At 43.3% G+C, this 17756-nt stretch overlaps 2 protein-coding genes and 2 long non-coding RNA genes across 9 annotated transcripts; 3 read left to right on the top strand and 1 right to left on the bottom strand.

The window, feature by feature from the left end:
• Positions 1-2334: 2334 nt before the first annotated feature.
• LOC109859058 lies at positions 2335-4483 on the top strand. The gene is made up of 3 exons (XR_002250665.1): positions 2335-3469; positions 3897-4125; positions 4394-4483. It is a non-coding gene; the product is annotated as an uncharacterized LOC109859058 (long non-coding RNA).
• Positions 4484-5129: 646 nt separating this feature from the next.
• Positions 5130-8238, bottom strand: LOC109859059. 2 transcript variants are annotated; one of them, XR_002250667.1, is made up of 4 exons: positions 7098-8238; positions 6868-6974; positions 5370-5627; positions 5130-5206 (listed from the first exon to the last, which is right to left on the bottom strand). It is a non-coding gene; the product is annotated as an uncharacterized LOC109859059 (long non-coding RNA). The 2 variants fall into 2 exon arrangements; XR_002250666.1 differs by having other exon boundaries at positions 6868-8238.
• Positions 8239-8514: 276 nt separating this feature from the next.
• LOC109859057 lies at positions 8515-10081 on the top strand. 2 transcript variants are annotated; one of them, XM_020436917.1, is made up of 3 exons: positions 8515-8593; positions 8704-8852; positions 9034-10081. In XM_020436917.1, the coding sequence occupies exons 2-3, from the start codon at positions 8836-8838 to the stop codon at positions 9383-9385; spliced, it is 369 nt and encodes a 122-aa protein (XP_020292506.1). In that variant the 5' UTR covers positions 8515-8593; positions 8704-8835; the 3' UTR covers positions 9386-10081. The 2 variants fall into 2 exon arrangements, with proteins under 2 accessions (XP_020292506.1, XP_020292507.1); XM_020436918.1 differs by lacking the exon at positions 8515-8593 and having other exon boundaries at positions 8627-8852.
• An 87-nt stretch (positions 10082-10168) lies between these two features.
• LOC109859056 (zinc finger and BTB domain-containing protein 49-like) lies at positions 10169-16577 on the top strand. Of its 4 annotated transcripts, none has more exons than XM_020436915.1 (3): positions 10169-10543; positions 14608-15089; positions 15196-16577. In XM_020436915.1, the coding sequence occupies exons 2-3, from the start codon at positions 14623-14625 to the stop codon at positions 16478-16480; spliced, it is 1752 nt and encodes a 583-aa protein (XP_020292504.1). In that variant the 5' UTR covers positions 10169-10543; positions 14608-14622; the 3' UTR covers positions 16481-16577. The 4 variants fall into 4 exon arrangements, with proteins under 4 accessions (XP_020292504.1, XP_020292505.1, XP_020292502.1 ...); XM_020436916.1 differs by lacking the exon at positions 10169-10543 and adding an exon at positions 10551-11524; XM_020436913.1 differs by lacking the exon at positions 10169-10543 and adding an exon at positions 10551-11623.
• The last annotated feature ends 1179 nt before the right edge of the window (positions 16578-17756 follow it).

Raw genomic sequence — 17756 nt, 5'->3', positions numbered from 1 at the left:
GCGCGTTTCGATCATCGCGCGAGAACCCTCGATTGGCGTGAATCATTTCGACGTGTAGCGGTTTTTCGTGTTCAAGTCGATCGACGTAATTACGTATACATACATACGTTGCGATCCCACATTTAAAATTCATCCGCGCGCAAATGTGACGTAGAGACGCGATCGTGTATCAATATATGATGAATCTGGGATCTATGACGGATGTGAGATTTAAAATTGTTTTTTTTTTTTATTTCGGTGTCCTCCTTTCAACGCGCGTATGAAACAATAATATACTGCACGCATACTCGTGCGTGACTCGTTCCGCATCCCGAAGACCCAATGACCGGAGATGCTCCGACCTTGTCCACCAAATAAGGTCTCGGCATCAAGGTCTTTCTTGTCGGAGAAGTATAAGACCCCCCCCCCGAAGTCGTTCGTTATTACGAAGTCGAGTCATCAACAATTCCCTTCATCATGCATCGAGAGATTGCACCTTGCGTTTCTGCGCGGAGTCAATCGAAGTGACGACTCGCACACGTCATTTTGAATGAATTAAAAAAAAAAAAATTAACGAGACGCGCGTAAATCTTCACGCGAGCGACAGAGAGAAGGACGAATTCAAGGAACAATGACACGTCGAAATGACACGTCGTTTGTTTTCGAGATTCGTCGCGTTTGTCACATCCGCGAAGAAAAACTATGTATGTGCGAGCAGAGAGGAGAAGAACCTCGCGAGACTTTGCGAGGTTGTTCAATGGGGTATCCACAGAGTGGTAGGCGTACTATTGTAGGTACGTACATATATCCGATATCTGCCAACACGTGAATGAATATACAACACATCGTCTGATTCTGCCGTTCCCTTCGCTGTTTCGCATAAAATTGATACGAAACGCGATGATGTAAAACCAAACGTGTGTCGCGCGAGTGTCCTTTTTAGATGAGACTTGCACAAAACTGTGGGCGCGAAACGTAAGAATTACCTATCATCGTGGCGCGAAGAGAGGGGAAAAATCTTTTTAGTTTTTACTAAATATACAAGAGAGCAATTCGTAAAAAAAAAAAAAAAAAAAAAAAAACGGCGCTGATCGTATAACGCGATATAAGCAAGGCAATACGAGCCTGTTAACGTGATTCTCGAACGATTCTATCCGATATCCGTCCATCATAACAGTACCGTCGTACACTTGGTTGACGCGCTACCGGTATACACGTGAGGAATCTCACCGTGTGCGATAAAATTATACCCGTTTGCTATATATTTAGCGCTGACTTGTCTCGCGCGAAAATCGAGAAATTGACTGAAGCGTCATTTGCGTGCTGATAATTGAAGACACACTAACGCTAGCTTCCGAACCGTGTGACCACAGCGCACATTTGTGATTATGCATTTTTTGTGAAAAAAAAAAAAAAAAAAAACTGAACGGTCCCAGTAATGTCTCTGTACATACGTGAAATTGCATCAATTCCGAACGAAACAATGCAATTATTGCCACATTGTCTTCGGTACATTTGACGAGCAATAATAGAAAATGTGCACATGCTATTATTGCAAATGACCGTACTTCGAGCCCGTCATCACGATTGTTTCCTCATTGGAATTTTGAGGACTGGCAAATCGTTGCAATTAAAACGATAAGAACGATATTAAATTGATATATAGCAAAATAAATAAATAATTAAACACGTTTTCACAGATTTCCACATATAATTTATACATTTAAGATAAATACATACATCCGGCTCGATTTTTTAGTTGTAAATTTTTTCACGAGTTTTTAAATTCACGGAATAAATAATTTATACAAACAAACACTAATAATTAGTTTTCGTTTCACGGTGCACGGAGAAAAAGAAATTGGGCACGAATTGATCGGAAGATATATACATGTACGTGCGTCCCCTTCGTTTTCTTCACGACATGACACATCCACGTGGATTAGTCATTGTCAGCCCCAACGCGACGCGTCGCGTCGCGTCATGCGAGTGGAACGTTAGTAGTAATACGTTGAAAAACTGTCTCTCAAGAATTAATCCTCATCGCGATTATCGATGACGGATAATCGAGGAAAAAAGTTTAAGAGTTTTTTCGATTTATCTGTTGTAGCGCCGATTATGAGATAACATCTTTCAAACAAACATACCAAGCTCGCGTGTTGCAACAAATATGCGCGATAAGGAAAACGTTATATCGTATTATTCCATTGAGTCGTTTACGATAATTTTTATTTAATTGTGTATTACATTTTTATTTATATTGTGTGTCTGCGTTTTAATTTTTTTTTAATTTATATTTAATTGTTTTCGTGCATGTCAATAAATTGTTGTTATTATTATTGTGACATCTTAGAGCAAACGAAGTCTGAATTCTGTTCTAAAGACTGAACTGTCGCTAGGCGCTCCCTATCTGTTGGACATGACCATATATGGCTCGGTTTTGCTTCCAAGTCATTATCGCGGCTGGTTGATATCGCTCTACTCGGAACGAGCGTTCCGAGCGCGTATCTGTATCGTGTGCGCGCGATAGCGCATCAAATCGACGAATTCCACAAGCAATTTCTTCGACGCGTAACGTTGACCGATTCTCCCAAGGGGGGCTTTTGACCTTGTCTAATACATGCAAGGCAGACTCAATCTCTGAGAACCGGTAGACAATCGACGTTGTCTCGGCGCGCACGCGTTATCGGCCGTTCGCGTTCTTGAATCTGTTTTTTTTTTTTTTCGCAAAGGCCGCGATCAACAACGGGCCTCGTGCGCGCGCGGAAGAGTCAAGGATTCGAAACGCGGTCACGGCGGTTTCCCACCGCCGAGAGAGATGAGAGCGGCTCGTAACAACGTTTAACAACCAAAAATAGCTGTTAACTGTCTCGCCACGCTTTTATATCACACATGTGTCATTGGTATCAATCGCAAGGGTCACGCGCGGAATGTTTTTTTGCAGTTTGTGCAACGATACGAAACGCGCGCGGCGCGTATTAAGAGAATATAATATATTTATTTAAAACGCAAACACACACCAATCCGAAGATTGGGTCAAGTGCAATGTCCTCGATGCATACGGACTGTGGTTTAAGTAGGCCAGATGCGTCAACGAAACACGCGGAAAGATCGATGACTTTCTTATTATTTTCAGGACGCGCGCCTTTTTTAGTTTCCATTTATTTTAAATTCACTCTTTCTTCGTGTCTACAAACCTCTTCTATCGACGTGCGGAGCCGATCTCGCGACAAAATTGACTGATTGCCGTTTTTGTGAGAAACAGTTACGTTATCGAATTGAACAAATCGAGCAAAAGTGTCGAAAGAACGAATGTTCATCGAGAGCGTGTGGAAAAAAAAAAACAAAAAGATTCGTCCTCGACGATGACTTCGTCAATGCCGGCGACGCGACGGACGAGACGGATCGAGATGAGAAAAAAGAAGACGACGACACACAGAGCAAGCAGGAGCGTACAAACGACGACGACACGCAGTGTGAAAGACACGCGGTATGTGTCATCGATGAATAATTTTCGGTTAAAGTGAAATAAAATCACTCATCGCGCTCGTACGTTTTAAATTAACAAGCATATAACACTTAAATGGTCGTTACCCCACTGCACTTGTAATTAACCACTAGACTTTCACGCTCTCGAGATCGCGAAGCGATTATATGGAAAATCACACCGCTCTGCGCTCCCAGGATAATTGAACGCAATTCATAAGAGTTTCGCTCGTATACACGCGTATATTTATCTTTTATCGCAAATACAAATGCTTTTTGCCTCTCCCTTTCTTTTCTTTTCGATTTGTTCCTTTTTTTTTTTTTTTTTTTTTTTGCATCCATACATTGCCACGCGGGAACGCGCGATTTCCGCGCGTACAGAATGCGGTTCACGATCGTTATAACTGCATTTCTTCCATTTCTCCCGATAGGAGATAAAATTCTCTACGTGCAATGACGGACATCTCCTCTCACCGGCTTCCGGTGTGTACACGAAAAAGTGGATTGGTACGGTTTTAGACAGTGTGCGCGTTGAGAAGGAGGCCATACCAGAGAAGGGATCGCTGTGCGCGACCCAGAAGAAAACCTGCTTCCCGTCTCGTAGCACCTGTCTCCCCGTTACACGTACAACCATCTCAAGTTGGAATGCAAAACGATGATGTAAGGCGAGACGCACAAGTGTTTCAATGTCACTGTTTTGCATGTACGCGTGTGTGCGCGCGCGTGTACACACTTTTTCAATATCGCGTCCGAAGACCAATCAAATTAATTACAACCGAGATTGAATGTTTTATCTGAACGTATAAATCTCTCGTGTGTCTTTACAAGTGTCTATAAACAGCGACCTACGAAATCGGAAATTTTCAGTTATGCGTTTTTTTTTTTTGTTTTTTATGCAAAACGCATCAAGCGACGTCTTGTCTTTCAGCTTTATGGTGTTTGGTGGTCGCGGAGAAATCGATGAGAGACGTCTGCAGAGCGGGCACCACGCCCAAAGCGAGGGAGGGTGAGAAGGTGCAGCACGACGCGAATCCCATGGAGAGAACTCGCGGATATACGATTCTGTGGCTCTGTTACGCGCGTGAAAAATGACGTACAAAATTCAGTCTCATCTCTCGATCATCGACAGTACTTTGTTATGAGCTTGTTCGGTCTAGTTTTTCGCGAGGCTTTCTATGTGAAAAAGATATATTTTTATTTTCGCAACAGCGAGATTCGGAAGTAGTTATCGGTGTTTTGTGATAAAATGCCGCTGTGCATTCACAGCGTGGTCTGATTCGCGCGAAACATTTTATGGTTGTTGAGAAATAAAATGACGATATATTGTCTTTTCTTCAGTTTGCTTACACATCTTTTTACACTTGGACGTTTAATTAATGGCGAAATCAAGTCATTTACATCGGTCATTTGTTAATGACTTCTTCTTTTCACCCGTCAAGTTAACAGCATCGGTTGTCGCACAATGCACAATAGGCAAGACGTAGAAAAATGTGCGTATACTTTCTTTCCCCGGCGGTATTGACAGCGACAGATCGAGGAGAAATTAGCTGTGCTTGAACAGAGTCACTGACTTTTAGTGGCTTGGTTTAATTGACCTCAGGCGACGGCGAGATGTGTTTTCACGGCTTCAGAAATCAAGGCCACCGATTCGCACGCACGTTTCACAAGGTTCAATGTATGAAGCGTAGCGCTCGAACCATTTCTCATTACTTTGTCCCATGCCGTTCCGAGAATAAATTCTCTAACAAATTGAAGAGATTAATCGGTTTTCGCGATCTAGTTATAATTTCTCTCTAATAAGATATTAATATATTTATATATTATAATGTGGAAAAAGGAAAAGAGGAATATATAAAGCTACAAAGAAAAAAAAAATCTTATCTCTTTGTAGCTTCTCTTCTTACCTAGACACGCAAGAGAAACTCCGGAAAATGTTTTGTTCAGTAACTTGCGAGGTGTGAAACGTTGCATGAGACATTTTGAAGTTTTTATTTAGCGGTGACCTTGCGATAAAGAAGAGATTCCTGAGAGAGAACACGACATCACCGTTGGTTTTGAATTCCGGGATAAGACAGGAGGAGGTTTCCCCTTCCTGTGGCAGGATGCCACGCTAAGGCGCAATATCCTCCGGATGTCGGCATCCTACGAGATAGCGTAGCGCGCTGAAAATGCACAGATATTTTTTTCTGCAATTCTCTTCACACTCGCATTATATATATACTATGTGCTGCATGTGCGTACGGTATAATTGGTGGGATAATAATCGTTACCGGGATAATAATTAGCTTCATCAACAAGAAATTTGCGCGCATAATTCGATGCAATTGGAGCGACTCTCGTTTAGCCGACGACTATAACGAGGGGGGGGGTCTGTTTCACGCCCACGTATTGGGCGCAACATGCGTAACCGGCACCAAATATGGAGTTCGCGGTTTACAAATTGACAAACCGCGAACTTCCTTCGTAAACGTCCTTCGATAAAAGCATTCTCGATACTCATTGATCATATGCGCATCTGTATAGCGCTCACAGTAGTAAGAAAGTGAGAAAGTGATGTATGTATATATGTGCTAATTTAATTCTCGTTTGAAATCTTAATTAGGTATTAATAAGATGTTACCGCTTTTTAGGATTCCACTGATACAATTGTCGATGCTAATTTTTATATCAAGCAGTAAAATATATACACAGAAACTTGTGGACGTTACATATGCATCGTTGTTTTACAATTTATATATATATGTGTGCGTGTGTGTCTGTATGTGTGTGCGCGCGCGCGATTTTTTTAGAGTTTACATACGAAGATAACAACTGTTGCGCATATAGCCTTCTTTAGATTTCTTTCGTTGCGTAGCCGGTGCTATCCGACGTTGTTTCTAGCCAAATGCAGGCAACGCGCAGTATCTCTCTCCATATGCGAATATGTGTCAAGGTTTTTGTGCGTGCAAATTTCTTTTTTGGAAGTCAAATTGTGCGCCGTGAAAATAACTACGGAGAATAAATCGAAGAATGAAGTAGACATATATCTTTATGCCAAATGTTGCATCGCTATTTAAATGTTATCGAATCTCTCTTTCGGAATTTGTTACATATTTGAATGCAAATGTGAGAGAGTGAAAAATTTCGGCAAACGCATATCTATAACATTTTACAGTCCAAGTTTCTACGAGGCTGATTGTGTTTTTTTTTGGCTCGTATACGGCGAATAAAAAAAAATTTCAAGAATTATCACGGAACAAAGAAAAAGAGCGAAACGCTCGCTTGTGGTTTCGCAAAGAAAAAAAATTAATTGGAATAATTATGGTAACACGTGTGTGCGCTTGGCGTAATTTTTTTTTTTACATTTGTTTTGGAAAAGACGATTTTTAAGGTAACGAAACCTCCGTTATGTGTGACACATACCTGGTTCCTCTGAGAGATCGAGCGTGTAGTATTTCATATTCCACTTCCTCTCGCATTTATCTCAAGCCTCGCGTAATTGAGGCTCATCATTCAACTGCGAATTTATACTGAAGAATTCAAGAAATTGTGTCAAATGATAAATTGAATTTTCGTTTTTATCTAAAGTAGATATAAATCGTACCGACAGTGTGTCGTGCATCTTTTACCACAAAAGAAGATCGTTATTTTACCTGTGAGCAAAATTCGATTGTCGTAAGATTTGTCGCTAGTAGTCGTGTCGTAGGGAAGAGAAACAAACACGAGACTTGAGGTCATTTAAGCCGGGTCTTAAAGGCTGTATTTTATTTTTAATGCAAAAAAAAAGAAAAACATGGCGCTACTCGGTTGTTTCAATAATCGAGCAATACAGGGGTGTCTTTTTTGGATGTTCTGCTTGAATATATGCGGAGTATCTAATTGCACTTTTCATGCACTTTTTTTCGAAAACGTTCTAATATAAAAAACAGCATTAACTCTTAATCCGCAAACCAGGGTCGTCCGTATCTGCTTCTTCTTTGCACTTATGGCTCCGTGCCCCTTTAACTGTTTAGGCGTCCGTATCTGCGCAGAATCTACCTACGTTTGCAACTTACTTAGATGAGGGAGAAGGGTTTGACCCCGCCCTAAAAAAAAGTTATATAGGAGGGGAAAGTAACGGTCACAAATTTCAGATCTGCATTCTGCAGTATAACTTTGACACGGAAACAGTCACGGTGACAAAAGAAAATTTCGAGCAGACACGAACGGATCCTGGGTTTGTAGATAGAAAGTGTCAAAAAAAACCTTCGGAGACAAAGAGTTTTAAAAAAATTAGAGAGTAAAACTAACCTAATCTAACCTAGCCTAACTTATATATCTTATATCTATACACGCAGCTTTTCTTTAAACGCAGTTGTCAAAAGTTTATACGTTCAGAAAATTCAACAATTGCATAACGGTTGAGAAATCATCACTTGTGACAGGACTGTTCCTCAAAACTTGCCACGATTCGAAAAGTACGATCCAATCATAATTGATCGTCTCTCAACCGTTGCGCGACTTGTTGAATTTCTGAAAGTTCTTCGTTTTCGCAATTATGAGTAAATCTCAACGGTTGGTCCATATGCCAATCTGAGTACGTTTAGTTTCTGAAGGTTCTTCTTCTTCTTCGCTGATATGGCACCGTGCCCCTGTACGGTTTAGGCACTGGCCAGTCTTTGATTAGTTTCTGAAGGTAATCAAAGCGCCACAGATGCAAATCAACAATATGATGCGAAATCACCGCACCAGGAATCGCTGCGGATCGGTGCAACTTGTACACGGTAGAGGACCTCCCGCGTTGATAGCGTCTCTTCAAATTTATTCTTTAAATTTCTATTCGTTAACAGCATGAGAATATTGCGCGTGCGCAAAAACTGTTCGTCGACGAATAGAAATAAGCTGCGTTTAGCAGAACTCGGCACTTAGCAAGCGCTTATAGCAAATTATTGCTTGTCATTGGCGACATTTTCATGTTCTTGATAGATTTACAGGAAGAGGGCCAATCACAGAGCGCGATAACTGAACGCGGTCATTGAAAAGACATCACGTAATGTGTGCCATCTATCGTGCACAATCGGAACTGATTTGCAGTGATTCTGCATAATATTGTTGATTTTTATATCTGTGATACGCTTTGACAGCTGCGTGTAAAGAGAATCGCATAGAGGTTAGTTTTTCTTTCTGGTTTCTCGATTTTCAACTTCCGCCATATTTAAGGCGTTATTAAAAATCACGTTAGAGTGAAACAACAGCGATTTGTATATTTTTTGTTATTAGTCGCGGCAACACAATTGAACGCAACGTTGCGACATGTAATTAACGATTAAAAGGTGGTGTAACATGACATCGGGTAAAAAATTATTTCTGTGTTGAAATATTTGTAAAACGTCAAATAAGCGAACATAAATTATGCCACGAACAAACAGGTACGTATTTGTTTACACAATCTGCTTGGGCGGATGTATGTGTGAATAACAATGTTTATAAATTTGCAACATTTAAAAACATATGCGAAATACATGTATGCAGCTTTAATTCTTACGATGTTAAAGATTTTGCGAGCAAACAGTTTTACGTTGATTCATGATTCTGCAAATTTACGTGTAGGAAGAGACATCGCAACAAGGAAGAAGAGTCCAGCGAGTTCATGCCGCTGAGCAAACGCATCAACAATCTTCACATCAACGGTTTATCCGGATTACGAGACAATGCGGTGGGTAGCACTGTGGAGAGCATGGAAACCGACTGGGAAAGTGGCAACAATTTCATATCGTCTCCGACGAGTTATTCAGATCTTTCTCAAAATTCATCGCCCACGGACAGCAGCAGTCAGAGCAGTTTTGCCGGCGATTACAGACCTGATTTAGATGCATCGGAGAATCCCTTTTATTACGAAAGCAACAAGTTGCTTTTCACATTATACATGGAACGTATGCAAAGGAGGCCAGATCTGTATTAAATATGTAAAAGATATAAACTTTTCGCATGACTCAATTTTTTTGTTCTACATACAAAAAAAAACGAACTTTCTCTCTAGTAACATTTAAATTCATATCTTAACGTCATCATGTTGTTTCATCACAATCTCATGTTGCATATGTTGCAAGCCAATCCACTTCAAATTCAGATCATCTGCTCTCAATTTCTTTTTGTTATTTATATACGCTAATCAAATTAGATTTTAAACTGTCATTCTGTATTAACAATTGTGTAGTTAGTCAATAGAAAACAATATCATTGCTAATATCTCTAATAAATAAATACATTTTTTATAAGAAAATCAGCACAATATCATATTACATCATAAAATTCAAAACACCATTTGTACATCGTAAAGAAGTTTTTATTCATGTAAAAAATTTGTGTGTAAATAAGCAAATAGAAATTAACGAATTATAACTATGATAAAAAAAAAAAAAAAAAAAAAAAAGAAACACATGGATGTTACGATAGATGTCATTCCGCTATTCGAATCACATCGTCATTATGTGTCGTCACACTTCTCTGTTACAAAAAAGTGTTCTACGTACGTTTTTACACACACGTGCCAGAAATATACATTACGCAAGATACTCACGAAAGTTTGAAACACATGTAAACGCAAAAGGGTAGGGATAATAAAGTATAAATCGGAACACACGTGTATGGACCAGTACGTATAATCGAATTTTTCAAGACTGCGATATGCTGAAACACACACACACAAAACGTATTATTTTGACGATTGATGCGAAACAAAAACGAAACAATAGTGTCGCAAGAGATCGTTTTTAAATAAACGCGCGCTGCGACACGGCGCACTTTGATCGAGAGAGATGGCGGTGTAATCGGGGGAATCTCTCACTTAACCTCGCACCAGTGTCCGCTAGGTGCGTGTACGTCGTAATTGGTCCGTACTTCACCGCAGTCGCGCGTATGTATGTGTCTCTTTAGTGGCGAGCATTTGCGAGACACGTTTTTGAGAGGGAGAATCGAGTGATGAACAGGTGTTCGAGTCGCGCGTAATAATCACGACTCAGGGATCATCGTCTTTGAGTGACACATCTGCCCGCGCGTTCAAGCGAGCCAGCACGCAACCCGTTCCGCAGCCAGAGGAGCTCTTAATTCTCACTCACAGGCGAGTCCACGGCGCAGGCGCCACGTTTTATCTAATCTCGCCGCTCTCTTTCTGCTGTGTGTATACGAGACCCCGCCGCCATAGTTAATATTTCAACCGATAGAATATTAATGGCGACATTCGCGGCGTGTTTCCGGGATTAAAATTTCTCATCGTCTCTCAAAAAAAAAACACACAGAGGACGCGAGAATGCGTTGGCGAATTCCGTCGGCCGCGTTCCCGCACGCTGACCTGAGAAAACGTTGACGAAAATGTTGTGTTGTTGAAAGAAGCGCACACTTGCCCTGCCGCTTAGCGCGTTACCTCGAGGCATATTGTGCGCCGCACGCGCCAGCGCAATTCTGTTCGGAGGACTTTTCAGGCGCGAGAGCGGCGCTACGCGGAGTCAAACGCGAGCCACTGTGTGGTGGTGGTCGGTGACTTATGTACCGTTAACTCGAATTCATTCCCCTTGGCCGGTTCTTCTCGTGGAACATCGCGACTTGGTGCGCGTCCCGCCTACCGACCGAAGAGGACCGTGCGATATATTTCGATCGTGTGTACACACACACACACACACACACACAAACGCCTGTGAAACCCGGAAACGAACAGTGCGGCGTCTCCGTTTTCCAACAGAGACCTCGTCACGCGCGCGCAAGAGAGAAAGAGAGAGACAGCGACATTAGCCATAGTGTGTGTATGTGAGCGCGAATTTATCGCGGAGTCACTCTCGAGCTCTCCTCGAGCTTCCGTTAAAGTGCGCGCGCGTCCACATACGTATTCTACATGGTTACGCTTATATGACGTGGTCGTCGTGTGCGCCGACATTAACATCCCGTGCGATTACGATACGTCGGTCGACGTTGTGCACGTAGAAATGAGAAAGTCGTTGCCGCCGCGCTGAGAGGATTGGGAACACAACGCGGGCGAGAGACAGCCAGACGGACGATTCACGTACTAAGCGAGGAGGTAAACCGAAGGCGGCGACAGTAGCAGAGGGTACGTCGCTCCGATACGCACGACGGGAATCTCGCGGCTTTTGATCGCGCCTGCTTATTTTTTGTTGCCCGCTTGTTGTCTACCTGCCTGGTACTTACGGTAAGTAGGACAAGAGCCACACGGTGAAATAACTACCATTTTTTTTTTTTTACACGCACACTCGGTCGCGTGCTCCTCGGATCGCGAAGATGTGGCACGTATCTTTCTTCTCTCTCTCTCTCTCTCTCTCTACATACATTTATATTCTCCGATATAAATGTATATATGCGTGGTTTTTTTCTGCGTGCAACCATATGTGTGTGTGTGTGTGTGTGTATCCTCTGTCCTCTTTTTTCTTTATTTGCTCCACGATATCGCGCACTCCCAAAGCGGACGTATACTCCGGCGGCGCCGACGGTGCCGCCCCGATGTCGCGCTTCACTTCCAACGACAGAACCCATGCACGAGAAACCGCGAAACGGTGGCCACAGAGAGCACCCACCCCAAGACACTAAAATCGTCGCGGGGCCCTCGTCGTGGCTCACGGCTTGGCTCGAGCTGGCTTTGGTGGGGTGGTTGGAGGTGCGGACAGTGGTTGAGAGGCTGGTGGGGTTGGAAATTGCGTGGTGGTGGGTGTTCGTCGAGGTCTCGGAGGCCCCTCCGTGGCATCTCGCTGCCTCTAACCCATCGAAGTGGGGGTGTAAACAACAGCCCTGCCCGTGTACCTCCGTCGTTTCGCCTCTGCCCTGCTCTCTGTCAGCTGATGCGTCTTTTGCCGCGTGCCGTCGTCGTCGATCTTTTTCCCTACTTCCGTCCTTGGCTCCGGGTACACACACGGCCGACGCACGAAGAAGGAAGACGACGAGGGGGACAAGTAGGGAGAGAGAGCACGCTTCTCGTTAGAAGGGGTTCCCGCGCGTCGAGAGACGAGAGAACTCTTTAGAGCGGGAGAGAGAGAACGTGTATAGAGAGGGAAACGCACAAGAAAGAGAATATTGTTACGAGACGTGATAATTCCTCACGTGACTTTTTTTTTTTTTTTTTGCACGGGATCATTTTTGTCAACATGGCGGACGTTAAAGAGGCGTACGCCTTGTTGCGCAATTGACGCTTGTTGTTCGAGAGGAAGAGCACACGACGCTTCGGCGCAGTACGCATTTTCAATTCTTTCCGGCGATCTTTGCTAGTCAACGACTGGTGCGACTTCCCGCGCGCTTCTTTGCTCCTTCTCGTTCTGTTGTAATAAAAAACTTTCCAGAAATATCGAACGCGACTCTGTTGTTTCTATGAAAATTACAAGTTGAATTTAATTAGTAACATTTAAGAGAGGAGGACGGAACGTTGCACGTTGTTGCACAATGGCCCGCCGATCCGTTCGACGTGCAGCGCCCCACGTGCTTACGAGGTCGAAACGCGCGACGTGTATAATTTTCATGAAAAATCCGTACGTATAGAAACGCGTTCTCTTCCGTCGCGGAATTAGACCGAGCGCATCGTGGCACAATCGAACGGAGGGACCGCAGGGACAGAAAGGGCGGAAAAGAGAGAAACAGAGAGAAAAAAAGAAGGAAAGGAGATAATCTCGCGAGAACATTGCGTCGTGGGAAAAAAGGACAGACTTACTAGCCGCGGGACTAACCTTAGGAGAATCGACGCGCCATTACGACATGCGCGTCTTGCGAGAGAGCGTTCAACGTTGGTACGAGCGATAGCGAAGCCGACCGATCAGTCACGTACGCCATTCCGCGTACAGCGAAAAACACGTCGCGCGCGCGGTCTCGACGACGAGTGAGTAAACGTTGCGACGCGTGTCGAAGAACTCTCGTCGGCTCTCCGTAATTCGCGCGACTGGAACGGAACCACCCTCGACTGTTTCGTTGGGGAAAAAAAAAAAAAATAATAAAAAGAAACAGGAGAAAAATACGCGTACGCAAACACACACGGAGGGGATATTCTTAACCTCTCTTTAGCCTCTCGTCGATCCCCCCGGACTTGAAGGGCGGGGATCGCCGTCGCCTCCGAGCGTGTCATCATTGTCATCATTGTCCCAATTCGTCTGGCGCGCGGTTGTCTGGCCGCTTCTGGCCTACGGGTACCTTCGCCCCCAACGTTTTCGCGTTCCCCTTCCCCGGGGAATGTCGCGGTGTGCCGAGGTTCGACTCCCTTCTTTCTTGACGTTCCCCTACCCCTTGTCGGTTCGCCTTCTTTCTCGTTCCATTCTCGCGGTAAACGCCACGTCGTGAGGTAACGCGCGGGAGAAAGAGGAGCGGAGTCTCGAGCTCTATTTCGCGGTGGGTTCCCACCTATGGACCTCCCCTCTACCCTCATCGCGCTCCTACCCCTTACGGCACCCGTAGGGGCACCATCGCCGTTATAGAGTGGGGTGGGATCCTGGGCTACTTTGACGACTATGCTCCCTGCTCCCGGATCCCTTTTGGGTGGAGGGAGGGGGTGAAGTGGGGGAGGCCTTTACCCCACCCTCGTGTACGCTAGACACCAAGATTCCGAGTCAAGAGCACTTGTCTACACCCGGCGATTGCAAATCGGAATTTTGATTTTATTGCTACGCAAAAAACACGTGGCGGGAAGATAGAGAGGAGCAGGTTAGTCAGGTTAGGTTCGAATTAGGTTAGGTTGCTCGAGGAAGGTCAAACTTTTGTGTCATGTTTGTGTGTGAAGAATTGACATTTGTTTTTGGTTTTTTTTTTTTTTTAGTTTCTTATTGTACTGTTAATTATGCCACGATGACATGATTAATGACTACTGGACTTGGACGCAAATTTATGTTCAATAAACATATGATATGTTTATTCTGTTTATTTAGATTTATTTATGTATATAAGCAGTAAACAATTCTATTATTCACAGTCTATCTTTCAAAGAAACTTGATTGCATTAATGTTGATAGTGTTGAGTTATAAACTTCAATTGATATATTGTTTTTATTTTTACATTTGTGGTTGTATATAGTTTGTGGATTGTATGTAAAAACAGAAAAGATAGTTCAGCTACAAAATTGTATTAATCTGAAAATCAATTCTGTAATGTATATCATATCCGTTCAAATAACAAGAACTAACTTTCCATTTCTCTTATGTTTACAGACATTACTCTAGAAAATGAATTTTACACCGTTTCCTGGGTTCACCGGCACACTGCCGACAGGCACCGTCCATCAATTTGCCACTGCTAAATTCGCGCAAAATCTTACCACTGGAGGACAGGTAGTTGGAGTACTTTCAGGTGGTGAGGGTGGAGTTCACTATTTAAGACCAGTTGATCCAAATGGATTCACTGTGGCTCAGAGTGGCAACAGTCAGCAACAGCAAATCATTACTTTGCCAATCACGGTACCCGGAAAGGATGGTACTCAGCAACAACAGACTGTCCAAATACAAGTGGTGAATCCCAATGTATCTCAAAGCGGGAATAACGGCGATCAACCCAAGTATCATTTGACACCAATATCGCTGAGCCAATTTCCGCAAGGGGCAGCTACCGTCCTCACTGTTGCCTACAGTCAACAAGGTGCGGATGGAGTACAAATTCAAGTACAACCGCAAAACACTGTAGCAACTACGCAAACGTAAGTTGCATGCGTTGTGCACATATTGTATTTTCTATGTTTAAATTAACAATATATACAAGGAAACATATGCAAGAAAAACTATTGTTGAATTTTGTTTTTGTAGATCCGATCAAACAACACAGAGTACGTCTACCGCTGTGACCACCACGTCTCAGCAGACTATTCAACAGACAGTGCAACTTCCGGGAGCGCCTGAAGGTCTAACCGTAGTTGCTCAAATTCCCCAAGATTTGATCTTGCGAGAGAGCATAGAGGAATCGAAGGAGGATGTGAAGGAGGGCACAACACCGGTGGCTCTCATTAAACGTGGTGTCAAAAATCAAGGTAATCAGAGTGGCGAAGAGTTCATTACCACTATGCCTCCCAGTTGGCAAAGTCTTGCTGCTCCAGGATCCACGGTCGCGGATTATCTCTCCAGACTGCCAGCCAGTACATTGCCTATAAGTTTGCAACATTTCCTCAAGTTTTCGGCAGAGACTATAAAGAGGGAAGCTACCATTGAATCTAGTCCGCTCGGGGCGGACGCACTCGACGCTTCCGGAAGCGCTACTTCGGCTGAGCAATCGGTACAGATTACTGTTGCCGGAGCGGAAGCGGCAATCATTCCTGATGTCGTTGAGGAACAGGAAACGGGAGCAAAACCGAAACGGAAAAAGAAGTATAAAAAGAAACCACCGAAGCCGAAAAAACCGAAACCCGGTCAGGTGAGCATAGTTACCGCTCTCGATGGCACGACTTTGTTTTGTTGCCCTCAGTGTAATATGGCGTATCCAGAGAAGGAGAGTTTGGAACAGCACTTGATCGGGCACAAAATAGAGAGGAGATTCATATGTGACATCTGCGGCGCTGGTCTTAAACGGAAGGAGCATTTGGAGCGACACAAATTAGGTCACAATCCGGACAGACCGTTTATATGTTCTGTGTGCATGAAAGGTTTTAAACGAAAAGAACATTTGAATCTTCATTTTGTTATACATTCTGGACAGAAGACCGAGGTTTGCACCGAATGTGGCAAAGCGTTCTATCGGAAGGACCATCTTAGAAAACATGCTAGATCTCATCTTTCGAAGCGTGCCAAGGAAGATCCGTTGAACACGGGCGACACGACGCAAAGTCAACAGCAGGCGGACCAACAGCAACAGCAAGTGGAACAGATGCAACAGCAGTCTGCGGTTCCTGAACTGCAGCAGATTCAGATACAAGTAGGGCAAGGCTCACAAGCGCAGATTCATCAGATCTCTGTTAGCGAGCAGCAGCAATCAACCGTAGTTTTGCCTACAGCTGCCGAAACAGGAGCCATGACTATGCTCCATCAGCAACAGCAGCAACAGCAACAGTCGCAACAATCTCAACAACAACAACAGCAACAATCTCAGCAACAGCATTAGCAACAGCATACCGCCCCGCTTGGGCGGTATCTTCGCTGCAATCATCAACAAGCTAGAGGCCGTGCAAGACGTAGTATACTTGCTGATTGAGTTTTGTAATTCTATAGGTGACATGGTGTTATTGAGATTTCGTGGATTAATTACCGTTGATGATTATATTTCGCAGTCTTGATTCAAAATGTCTCTTATTACGCTGAGTTTTCTTTTTTTTTTTTTTTTAACATTAAGGACCGGAGACACAGATTTGCGTTTCTGTGTTAACATCAACACTGCGAATTCGAGGACGTTACGTTTGTGTATACGCAGCGAAAAACGTCGTGACACATCGCCGAGAAATAACACCGATTCGAAACGCGTCGGTTCTTTTGGTGTTAGAGAAAGAAACTTCTATATTTCCATTTTTTTTAGCAACCCGGTTCGAATCGTTTCTCATACGTTTGTCGCACTTTCGATAGCGGCACGAAGATTTCGCACCGGTGTTTGTAATAATTAATCTTGCGAAGAGCTCAGTGAACTATCTGTCTTAATTGATGAACAAAGAGAAGTTCATGCATATTTCGGAGTTTCTCTTTAACGTACACGTTATAGCGTACGTGTATGATTACGTGAAAATGAAAGCGACGACGGGGATGTCCGCTCACTTTCGGGACAACGTGCTTTTGTCGCTAATCCAGTTCCATGACGCAAGTTAGGAATAAATATTATTATTATTATATATATATATAGAAGTTTATATGGAAAATATATATGAAGAGAATACGAAAAATATATTTTTGAAAATGCGAACTGGATTCATCGGAGATGTGTACGAAAGAATCGAGGGTGAGGGCTGAATATAATTCGCTTTTACACTAGTGAAATACGTAAGAAAAAAAAAAAAAAAAAGAGAGAACAAGAAAAACACGTCGTTGGAGGATTTAGATGTAAATAAAACACGTAGCGCGACTTTTTGCCCCCGCAAAGAGGATGAGGGAGCGGAGGAAAGGGGGAGGAAAATCGTGTCTTTTGAATAAATAGCGCGAAAGGTGAATCTTCTTATTTATTTGTCGGTTGCAAACACCGCGGTCATGAGACAGTTTGACGGTGAATCATCAAGTCCAAAAGTTGTACTTTAGAGAGTTAATAATATCGAGCGATAAAGTTACGAGTATATGTTCATAGAATTAAAAATCATCGCATATATATACATATTAAAAAAAAAAAAAAAAAAAGAAAACCTACGTTGTTTTGTCAAAGACACACATCGGCGGAGGACGTATGAGCGTTTTTCGCGCGT

The sequence above is a fragment of the Pseudomyrmex gracilis genome, unplaced genomic scaffold (genome assembly GCF_002006095.1).
Source record: "Pseudomyrmex gracilis isolate BER0280 unplaced genomic scaffold, ASM200609v1 scaffold_236, whole genome shotgun sequence".
NCBI classification, from domain to species: domain Eukaryota; kingdom Metazoa; phylum Arthropoda; class Insecta; order Hymenoptera; family Formicidae; genus Pseudomyrmex; species Pseudomyrmex gracilis.
Note: the sequence above shows the minus strand (reverse complement) of the source record. Positions and strands in the feature narration are given on the sequence as shown.